Here is a 12001-nt window from a genome sequence, read left to right on the forward strand (position 1 = left end):
GATTTATATACATATGCATTTTTTTTTTCTCTCTGGCCTTTAGATGGCCTCAGCCCCAGCCACTATATCCCCCTGCAGTTTGCACTTTAATTGATGGTAGTTCAGTTGGAATACACAACTGGGTAGACACAATTTTTGATTAAATTTCATTCTACTCACTAAAAGTTTTCAAGAACTGCGTCTGTCTAGTACCACTACGGTATTAAAATATAAGATCTGTATGTTTACGTTCCAAGAACAGTCATGGCTTTTGAAGTTTTCAGTAGCAATATCCTAAAGGCTCACAAGATGGAGCTGTTACTACATGAAAGATTAACTGAGATGAGAAAACCAAGGAGACTGGTTGGTCATTTTTTTAAAGAAAATATTACTAAATGAATACTTTGCCTCAAGGAAAAAATAGCAGCAAATAGAGCTGAAATCACTAATTCAAAGTTTGGAAACTACATCGAATACTTCAATGGAATGAAATGATAAATCCATATAGATCTCAAAACCACATTCCTAATATTGTGAACCTGGGTAATTAATGGAAGGTCAAAAACAAAACAAACAAACAAAAAAACCCCAACATTAGCTGGGCCAAAAACAGCAAGGAGCCACATATCCAATTCATTATTTTTTCCCAACAACTATTTATTCCACCATTCCATGTCAGATACTTTTCTAGGTGCTGAAGGCTAGCAGTGAACAGAATAAAAGCTTGAACTCCCAAAGAGCTGGATCTCCCACTCAGGTCCTTCTAGCTTGCAGGCCACAGCCTACAGCTTGAGGTCCACAAACCTAGATGAGGAACTAGTCTATACAATGAATGTTTCGCTCATTTTTAAGAATATGTACATGCTATGGTGATGACTGTACTTTTTTCTTTTTTAAAGACTTTATTGGGGAAGGGAACAGGGCTTTATTGGGGAACAGTGTGTACTTCCAGGCCTTTTTCCCAAGTCAAGTTGTTGTCCTTTCAGTCTTAGTTGTGGAGGGCGCAGCTCAGCTCCAGGTCCAGTTGCTGTTGCTAGTTGCAGGGGGCGCAGCCCACCATCCCTTGCGGGACTCGAGGAGTTGAACCGGCAGCCTTGTGGTTGAGAGCCCACTGGCTCATGTGGGAATCGAACCGGCAGCCTTCGGAGTCAGGAGCACGGAGCTCCAACCGCCTGAACCACCGGGCCGGCCCTGTACTTTTTTTAAAGCAATGAATTTGTAGTAGTTTTTCATCATTATTTTCTTCATTAATTATTATCACAAAGAAAAGTGTTTTTAAATATTTTGATATAAAAAATGGGGTTCTCATACTTTAGCAGGAACTACTACTAAAGAACAGTTTATTTCTCCTAGACAACATCACTACAATTCAAGGGGTTACCACAAGTGAACGGTGATACTTCGAATTTTCAGGACAACTCATGTGAGAAATTCAACCAATTACTTCATTGCTAGAAAAACTTTTACTGTTAAAACATGCATTCTCATGGGAACTCTTGTGCACTGCTGGTAGGAAAGTAAAATGGTACAGCCTCTGCGGAAAACAGTATGGCGGGATCTCAAAAAATTAAAAATAGAATTATTATAGTGTGCATTGTGGACAGAGCTGACCCAGTCTTGAAGCTAATCTACCATCTTGTCTCCTGCCTGGCCCATCCGGGTCTGGGAACACACACAAGGGCTCTGCAGTGCGCCGCCCGGGACACTGTCTGTCTCTGAACCAGCTCTGGTGCCTCCGGGCATCAGCATCAGGGGGTCCCCTGCCCCTGAAACACACATTCCTTTCCCAGCACCGAGACTCACTGCTTTTAGCTATAAAACAGAGTCTGGGAGGCAGAAGGTATAGAAGATGTCCATGTCCTCTTGCCACCGCCCAAGGCGCACTTCATATGTAAGTTCCCTTAATAAACTCTTAATGTAAAGACAGGGTTGTCAACCTCTCTGGTCTCTTGGTCCCAGGAAATTTTATGTTAACATGTATGATCCAGCAATTATACTTCCCAGTATATATCCCAAAGAACTGAAAGTAGGGTCTTGAAGAGCTATCTGTACACCTATGTTCACAGCAGCAAATATGGAAGCAACCTGTGTCCACTGATCGGTGAATGGAAAAGCAAAATGTGATATACGAGGTCTGACAATTACGTCTGCGAACTTGCCACCATGCGCTTACATGGGCAGCACTGTACAAACAGCTCGGGAAGGTCTCCTAACCTTGGAATATCAGTGTCTCACACTGTGTTCGAGTAGATGTGTGGCAGCGGCTTGCTGAGCTGCGTTCATTATTATTGTTGCGTGTTTTTGTGTGCTGTCGTGAGAATGTCTGAGCTTGAATTAGAGCAGCAAACAAACATTAAATTTCTTGTTAAACTTGGCAAGAGTGGAAGTTAAATCAGAGACACGTTAGTCCAAGTTTATGGTGATAATGCCATGAAAAAAATGGCAGTGTACAAATGCATTAAACGTTTTTCTGAGGGGAGAGAATTCATCACTGATGAAGAGAGGTCAGGGCGGCCAGTAACGAGCAGAACTGACGAAAACATGGCAAAAATTCCTTGAATTGTGCGTCAAAATCATTGGCTGACTCTAAGAAGCATAACAGACCAAGTATACATAGGTAGAGAAACAGGAAAATCTTAACTGAAAAATCTTGGCATGAGAAAGGTATGTGCAACAAAAATGGTCCCGAAGGAGCTCGTGCATCACGACAATGCACCAGCTCACAGGGCACTGTCTGTGAGGGAGTTTTTAGCGACTAAACAAATAACTGTATTTGGAACACCCTCCCTACTCACCTGATCTGGCCCCCAATGACTTCTTTCTTTACCCGAAGATAAAGGAAATACTGAAAGGAAGACATATTGATGACATTCAGGACATCAAGGGTAATATGACAACAGCTCTGATGGCTATTCCAGAAAAAGAGTTCCAAAATTGCTTTGAAGGGTGGACTAGGCGCTGGCGTCGGTGCATAGCTTCCTAAGGGGAGCACTTGGAAGGTGACTGTAGTGATATTCAGCAATGAGAATGCAGCACTTTTTCTAGGATGTGTTCGCGAACTGAATTGTCAGACCTCGTATACATATTATTCAGCCTTAAAGGGAAGGAAAGTCTGACACATGCTACAACATGGATGAACCTTGAGGACATCATGCTAAGTGAAATAAGCCATGCACAAAAACACAAATATTGTACGATTCTACTTAAGTGAGATTCTTAAGTGCAGGGAATGGGGGAGGAGGGAATGGGACATGATTGCTTAATGGGTATAGAGTTTCAGTTTTACTACTAGATGAAAAGAGTTCTGGAGATTAAGGTTGGTGATGGTTGCACAATATGAGCGAACTTAATACCACTGAACTGTATACGAAAAAAATGGTTAAAACGGCAAATTTTATGTCATGTGTACTCTGTAATAAAAAATTTGAGGGAAATTATGCATTCTAATATTTCCAATGTTTATGCACTTAAAAATACTGAGACGAGATTTTAGAAATTTTAGTACCACCCACTTAGAAATTCATGCCTTCTTTCTTCAACCCTAACTGGTTTCAACTATTACTTAGCTCAATCCTGTATTTCTTGTTTTATTATCCCCACTGTTAGGACTTCTCAGAACTCTGTTCTCTTCTGCTACGCTTTGGGTTCTAAATCTCTGCTCTGGCATCCAAGCTCTCAGCTCCCTATGTACAGTTACAGAGAAAGGAAGACGAAGGTTGGTATCCTCTGTGGGATGATTGTGACAAGCCTGCAGAAGGCAGGGGGAAAGGCAAACTATAACTTTTAGAGTAGTTTTGGGTATAAAATCCCTATCAGAAGAGTTCATGTAGTTAAATAAGAAAACGCTCTACTCCCGTAAAAGATATAGCAGATTTCATCATTTGCAAGAATATTTGACCTTATTAAGTGCTCACCAAGTGACAATGGCTCTTAACCTTTCATGTTAAGTTTTGACTTCAAAGTTTGTGATTATAGGATATATTCTAAGTTGATAAAGATAAATGGGTTCCTCCTTGTACACTGTTGGTGGGATTGTAAATTAGAACAGCCACTAGGGGTAACAATCTAGGGGTTCCTCAAAACACTAAAAATGAAACCACCTTATGACCCAGCAATCCCACTTCTGGGTATACTCGTATATCTAAAAGAAATGAAGTCAGAATCTCGAAGAGATTATCTGCGCTCCGTGTTCACAACAGCCAAGAAATGGAAATAATTTAAGTGTCCGTAAACAGATGAACGGATAAAGAAAATGTGCTGTATATACACACAATGGAATGTTATTCAGCCTTAGAAAAGGAAATTCTGCCATTGATGACAATATGAATGAAGCTGGAGGATATTATGCTAAGTGCAATAGGCCAGACACAGAAAGACAATGTATGAGCTCATACAAATAGAGAGTAGAATGGACGCTGCCAGGGTCTGGGAGGAGGGGGAAAGGAAGGATGTCGGGCAAAGGGTACAAACTTTCAGTTTCAAGATGAGTAAGTCCTGGAGACCTAATGTACAGCATGATTCTATGAAATTTACTAGGAGAGTAGATCTTAAGTGTTCTCACCACCCCCCACAAGTAAGTATGTGAGGTGGCGGATAGGTTAATATGTAAGCTTGTTTGGTAGGATCATTTCACAATGTATACGTATATCGAAACATCACATCGTACCCCTTAAATAAATACAATGATTATTTGCCAATCATATCTCAATAAAGCTGGAAAAATGTTTAATTAAAAAAAAGGAAAAGGAAATGGGTTCCTGAATTATTTTATTGAAAAGGGACAAAAGTCTACTTGAGAAGCTGACGGAATGAAATATGATGAACAAAATTCATGTTGTGTGCCCCTTATTCATTTAGAATTGTAACTTTGCAAAGGAAAACATGACTTATACCAAACAAAAAGTTCACTCAACAAATTGTGTTAAGAGTCTAGGGACGACAGTTAATACATTAAAATTAAAAACAAACACCCTTCAGTAATACTCATTTGTTTTCCGATTACACAGATTTTCTATTCAGCAGTTCCAACAAACTCTTGTATAATATTTGGTAATACCTACTGCCATAAGTACCTATAGAAAGTAATAAAACTTAATTGAAATGTAGTAATATGAATAAGCTCCTATTTTGTCCCCTCAGATGAGCTTTAAAATGACTAAATTTTTAAAACATATTCTGATCATAATCTGTTTCCTTTCTACTCTTTATAAAAATCAAGCAAAAGAGTCTGCATTTCCAACTATCAAACTTTTCTATGATTTTCAGTTTTGACCATAAAACCTTTCCCAAGAAACATGCACATTTACACCAAATTGCAATTTCAGAGTGTTCACAGACTCTCAGAATCCCACCAATAGGCATTCCAGGGCCTTGGGGTCACGAAGAATCCTGGACTAGAAGACCTTATAGCCTTCCCAAAGAAAAAAATTGAATACTCAATTCCTTTGAATGCTAGCAAAACAAAATTTAAGTAAGCTTTTGCCCCCTGCATTATCAAAGAGAGTTACTGTAGAAAATGTGGAAAATACAAAAAAAGCACTAAGTAAAATCCACCCCACGTACATGCCTCACCGGCGGGAATGTATCTCGATGGTTAAGACCACAGGTTCTGAGCCAGAATGCCTGGGTTTGAAGGCTGCCTGCCACTATTGCTTCTCGCTGCTGATCACGGACTCACGGACAGTGGGGTTAATAAAAGAACCTAGCTCAGGGAATGACATGATGGTTAAATGAGATCATCCACACAAGGGTATAGCATAGTATCTAAGGTACAGGAAGCATTCAATAAATATTAACAATATTATTGGACTCGTCAGCAATCTTTCCTCCATAAAATAGAGCTCTCAACGTTTTCAGAAATAACTTGTCATTGTGGTCAACATGTCATCCTATTTTGATTTGTTTGGTTATTGTGTATTGAGACTTCATCAACACAACTTTATTTTTTTATAAAGTTGATAAACCAGAGATATGGTTAGAGTATCTATTTTCAAATTTCAGTCATCTTAAAGCTCATCTGAGGGGAAAAAAATAGGAGCTTATTCTTATGGTAGTCATGACATGTCAATTAAGTTTAATTATTGTCAGTTTTCACCTATGTTTCCATCTATGTTTCAGTTTTCATCTAACTTTGGTTTGGAAAATGCAAACCAAAAGATAAACACAACAAAACTACCGGGAAAACCCCACCATTCCACAAACTGGGGAAGACAAGAAACGACGTTTAAATTATTAATCCTGTGATGTTTTTAAAATTTCCATTTATGGAACTGTCTATAAAAAGAAACAGAAAATTCAAAAGAAGACAAACCCTGTAAGAAAGTGAATAATCTAAAAAGTATCCATTTGGGTAGTATAGGAGTCTAAAAGTTTTGGGTACAGTGAGATAATATCTTTAAAAAGTTAATGATACATACGACAGAAAATATTCTGTTAAATTTCTGAAGCATCAACCTATTTGATTCGAAGCTTGACTTTCAGGAGAGAAAAGAAATGTAATTCCATATTTATATTATATACTCCCAACAGTCACCTGCAAAGCAAATAGAAGCCTGCTTTGCTACACCTAGTATTTAACATCAAAGTTTAAGATGGAATAGAAAAATAACAAACTTCTAAAGCTAAAGATCAAATCATAATGTTTGAACACTTTCATATTTAGATAAAGGTTTCACCAACTCAATGTTTCACACTGTTTATGTTCCAGATTTTTTAAATTTCTGGTATCTTAGAAATTTTATGTCAGAAGACACTCTGAGTTACAGGTGTTTGTATCTGATCCCCAAATAGACCCAGAGCAAAGGACACTCTTATAATCAAAAAAAAAAAGAAAAAGAAAAAATCCAGTGAGTCCTTGCCTTTGCCGCCTTCTTCCCAGTGGATTTGGGTATCCAAACAGGGTATCCGAGTCATAAGGATTCCCAGAATTGGCTGGATTGATTACCTAATGGCACATATACCAAATCGAATGCAGTCCACATTGAAAGATCCTGACTTGGAGTCAGGTAAGTCTCTGGGCATTTTCTTCTCAGTAGAGTTGACTGAGTTGTGTTAAAAGTACCTTCCCTCATTATCACCCCTCAAATGACTGACCATACCAGGGATAAGGTCGATGGCCACGCACACACACAAATGTATTCATATAAACTTAACCACACGGGAATGTTTTTAAAACCATACTCTTCTGTAACCCACTGAATCAATTAGATCTTTTATTGAGGCTATCATCCAAAAAATTTCTGTGTACCACACCCTTACTTGTTTTATACGTATTACCCTTCCTTAAAAAAAAAGGAAACCAAAAGAACTCTTTCCTGCAAGTGCTAAGGTTTATTGCGGTCTGGACCACTGGTGAAATCCAGAGTTGTCGCAAGAGCTTGTGCTTTGGAACCAGCCTTGGGTGATACAAAAGCAGTCTTCATTTGATTAATCCCAGATTACAGACATAATCAGTCCTGCATGAAACTTTAAGGAGTCTGAGTAATTTGAGGGAAGATGTTTTAGCGCCACCAAAATGTAGCCTTGGTTTCCTATTTTGGGGTAACTTGAGCAGTAATAAGATTAGATACCACAACAGTTATGATCATTCTGGTCCTTGGCTAGAATACTGTCCAAGCACTTACTGCTAGGGTCTGAATGTTTGTGTCTCCCCAAAATTTATATGTCAAAATCCTAACCCTCAAAGGTGATGGTACAGTAGGTAGGCCTTTGGGAAGTGTTTAAGACATGAGGGTAGAACCCTCATGAATGGGATTAGTGTTCTTATAAAGGAAGCCCCACAGAGTTCCCTTGCTTCTTCTGCCAGGTGAGGAGACAAGGAGAAGTTTGCGACAGAAGAGGGCCCTCCCCTGTCCATGCAGACGCCTTCCTCTCAGACTTCCAGCCTCCAGCACTGCGAGAAACAAAGTTCTGTTGTTTGTAAGCTACCCAGTCTATGGCGTTTTGTTATAGCAGCCCGAACGGACTAAGACACTTAGGAACATACAAAAAGCAGCTATTATGTCAAGAAAATATTTTCCTTCCTTAGCACATCTGTATGCCAAGGTACCATCAATAAACATGGGGTCATCATTTTATAATTCTTCATTACTCAAAATGGTCTGAGATGTTACTACAACGTACTTTGCTATACATACGAATTATACAACAAATATACAACAAATATAATTCAAGCCAATCAAATGATGCCAATTCAACAGGAAGGAAGGACCCTGGGGTTCATATCAACTCCTGGGAAACCAGATATAACAAACTGGCTTCTGAATAAATACAACTTTGATAATCCCACAGGAGAACACATGCCAATGAGAAGTCCCTCATGTACCTGGGGCAATAATTGGCCTAGGGCTGTTTGTTCCACTGCCTCCAGTTGGAGCCCAGCTCAGGAAGGCTCCTGCAGAGCAACATATAGTTCGGATTTTCTGCCAACGTTCAAGTGTCAATACAGACCAGCAGCAACTTTCTGGTAGAACTTTCTTTCTGATAGGCAAGCACACAGCAGGATGAAATTTCACCTTTACCAGTATTCTAGATGTACATTGGAACGTGACCTTCACATGTTTCTGTATCAGCGTCTAGCTAAGGAAGATCAATAACCTACGTAGATTTTCTAGCCCCAAAAGATTTGCTTTCCCTGTGAATCAAGCTTCCTGAGTGAATAAAAGAAAATATTTTAAGGTAGAGAAAAGAATCAAACATTTGTCCTTGTGTCAGTTCCTAAATACAATACAGACTTCAATTGGGAAGGAGGCTAAAAAAGCTGTGTTGTCTTTTTTTAAAAAATAACTATTTAAATTTGTACAAATAATGCAGGCTCTTTGCAATAAGGTTAGAAAATATAAAAAAGCAAAACTGAAAATAAAAACAAAAAAGTCACTAGCAATTCATTGTACCTCCCAAGGATCACAAATATTTTGGAACATATAGTTGTAGACTTTTTTCCCTAAGAAAGTAAAGATTCTTACCAACTTGTACCTATCAATTTGTGCTAAAGTTCTTCAGCTCACTGGGATCTCTTTTTAAAAGTCTGTAGACTAACCTTTGTTAATACTATTTGTAAATCTTAACTCTACCAGTCCAGTAAAAGTACTGAATTTTCCTGTATTCACTGAATCACCTAGTTTATTTTTACTGTTTAGTTAATAACCCACAGCCCCCATTTTGGGCTGGCTATTTGGTCAATTTCAAAACCACTAATGAAGAACTAAGATTTTTAGCTCCAAATACACATAAAGACCAATGTGATTTTTTTGTTAACCAAGGCATTTTTAAAACATTTGTTTCTATTCCTCTATTCCTTTCCCAATTTATAGTTGCTTCTTTAATTGCATAATCTAGATTTAAGACTGACTTCTTATTTACTCAACGGACCTTTAACTCACAGCACGGTGAGGTATTTTAATCACTTGTTCAGACATAAGAATATCCAGGTGAAACTAACTGATCTCAGCAAAGAAACTACATTCAAAAAGAGTACACCTTACCTTATCTGCATAAATCGGAATATCATGAAATGGAGAGATATATTGTCCTTTTTCATTTTCTGCAAAACGAATTAGAAAAAGTTATTGGTTTTTGTCGTTAATTATATTTCCAGATACATGACATACACTTTGAAAAAAAAAAAATTTACGTTTTGGAGCAGTTTTAGGTTTACAATAAAATTGCAAAGGTACCGAGATTTCCCACATACCCCCCCCCCCCCCGCTCCCGCATACGCATAGCCTCCCCCATTATCAACACCACTCACCCCCCCCCCAAAACCAGACAGTCACCTCTCTAAATCCCTTCCATGGAGACCACAGAGAGAAATTCTGGAACCGACACTAACTCCAGAAAATCGGAAAAATAGTTCAGTGGGTTTTTTTTTTTTTTTTTTTTTTTTTTGGTCAAAAGTCCCTGCACTGCGCTTGCTGCTTAATTCCAACATTAAATAACACGGGGAGTCCCAGCCTTCCCGGATTCTACGCGGTCGTCTACTGTTCAACCAGATGTGCCAACTGGAGCGTCCGCTTTCCTTTCCCTCCCCCCCCAGGCTACTTTTCGATAGCAGTTCTGTCCGTCCTTTCCGCGCTCCCACTCGCTCCCTCCAAACCCTTCCTCGCTCGCCCTGCACACACGAGAGAACTCAGAAATTCGCCGCCCTTGCCCACTGCCTCCCAAACAAAGCCGTAAAGAAGGTGAAATAGAAACGCCCCTGGGGACCCCTTCTCGACGCCCCCGTCACCCCCCGTGATCTGTTCCTAGTACACGGGGGCCGGGCGGAGGGTCGAGAATGGAGATAAGCCCTAGGCCGCCTGCCTGCGCCGCCAGGCAGAGGGCGCGCCGCCCGCCGCAGCCTCCGGGGCGGCCCCGGGGCGGGCGTGGGCCAGGTCCCCCTCCACGCCGAGTCCCGGCGGAGCGGAAAGCTCGGCACCGCGTCGCTCGGCCGGCCAGGCTGACGTCACCGCCAAGACTAGCAGCGAACAGCTTTCTGTTTCGCGAAGCGAGGTCCCAGACTCAGCGCCCGGGGCAACCGCGCGGCGGGAAACGCAGGCGCGCTAGCGGGACGCCCGCCCCGCAGCACCCCGTCCCCCGCGGACCTCTCCCGGCCCCGGCTTCAGTGTCCGCGTCTGCGGGGCGAGGGGCTGGCCGTCCCCCGCTCGGCGCCTGAGGTCGGAGCTGCCGCGGCGGACTCGAGGTCCCCGGGCGTCGCGCCCCCGCCCCCGCCCCCGCCGCGTCCCTCGCGGGGGTGAGGTTACCTCCGGGCACCTTGCAGCGCCACCCAGAGGTTTCCTTTCCCACCGCACTCCGCCCGAGCGCACACCTGCCCACTAGCCTGACCCCGGTGCGGGTCCAACCCGGCTCGAGAAGGGAAAACGCCGACCCACGCCGTCCCGCCCGCGGGCCGGACACGTGAAGTGGGATGGCCGGGCGGGCCCAGGCCCCGGGGACCCTCGGGAGGAGCCCAGGCCGAGCGCGGGCCGCAGGAGCCCGGGCGGGACGCGAGGCGAGGCCCGGGAATGAATGGACGGGCGGGCGGGGAGGGGCCGCGCACCGCCGACACTCACTGAGGAACACTCGGTACTCGAGGGTGAAGGGCGCGGCGCGCTCCTCGCTGCTGAAGCCACTCATCGTGCAGGAGACGAACAACCGCCGCGGCCGCTGCCACAGAGCCACCAGCCCGCACGCGGCGCCGACTGACAAGGAGAGCCCTCCGCGCCTGCGCACTGCGCGAACTGGCCCGGCGAGCGGCGCCGGGAGCGGCCTTTAACTGGGCTCGGGCTCGCGTGCCGGCCCCGCCCCCGCCCGGCCCACCTCGCGCGCAGGCGCACTCCGCTCGTCCTCTCGGCCCGCCCCGCCCCCTCAGCCCTGCCTCCGCAGACTGGCCGGCTGGCTGCTAAGCTGGGCCACGTGGCTGGCGGCAGGCTCGGGCTTTGGGGCTGTGACAGAGCAGGGTAAAAGCTCAAGTCCACAGCTGGGACCAGCTAGGCACTGGCCGCTCCCCACCCACGCACTGGGAACTCCTCTTTGACTCTCCCACGCCCTTCCGCACACAGTAATTCCTTATCTCAAAAGTGATTTACGACTCACCCGCTTTACCAGACAGACCCTGCCTGCGGTCTTAACGATGTGCATTTGTGTTTTTCTGATCCGTGTAAGTGAAGCTGAAGTATATTACTGACCCCTGTAATGGCTACGAGAGCTAAGTACCGGTTCCACCACTTTCTAAGGGCAGTGTCAGCCTCTCTGACTGAGCTTCTCATCTGGGACATGGAGATGGCCATCGTAGTAACTATTTTGTGGGTTGTTGGGATGATTAACTGAGTTGATACAAGAGTTGGAGGAAGAGCCTGGCTGGTTGTAAGCACTCAGGGGTTCACTCTGCCTGCTCCCTGCAGGACTCACCCCACCCAGGTCCTCACGTACCTCAGGTGGAAGCACTGGAAAAGTCCAGGCGTGAGCTCAGAGTTCCTGGAGGACACCTTTCTCTCAGATGTAAGCTCCATGAAGTTTAATTTTGTACTTCTGTTCCATCGTGTCA

General features: G+C 43.4%; 1 protein-coding gene across 6 annotated transcripts in view; it reads right to left on the minus strand.

The window, feature by feature from the left end:
* The window catches only part of PPA1 (inorganic pyrophosphatase 1), a 33932-nt gene extending 22660 nt beyond the window's left edge, over positions 1–11272 (minus strand). For 2 of the 6 annotated variants that reach the window (XR_013995016.1, XM_081074861.1), the window contains exons 1-2: positions 11028–11215; positions 9462–9520 (exon numbers count right to left, since the gene is read on the minus strand). Coding sequence is in view for 2 of the 6 variants with exons in the window: in XM_081074861.1 (XP_080930987.1) it covers positions 9462–9520; positions 11028–11091 (123 nt within the window). In the remaining 4 variants the exon portion in view is untranslated. Of the gene's footprint in view, positions 1–9461; positions 9521–9752; positions 10696–11027 lie in introns of those variants that run through there. The other 4 variants (XM_081074864.1, XM_081074862.1, XM_081074865.1 and 1 more) reach the window with 4 other exon arrangements.
* Positions 11273–12001: the final 729 nt, after the last annotated feature.

Source organism: Rhinolophus hipposideros (assembly GCF_964194185.1).
Source record: "Rhinolophus hipposideros genome assembly, chromosome: 15".
NCBI classification, from domain to species: Eukaryota; Metazoa; Chordata; class Mammalia; order Chiroptera; family Rhinolophidae; genus Rhinolophus; species Rhinolophus hipposideros.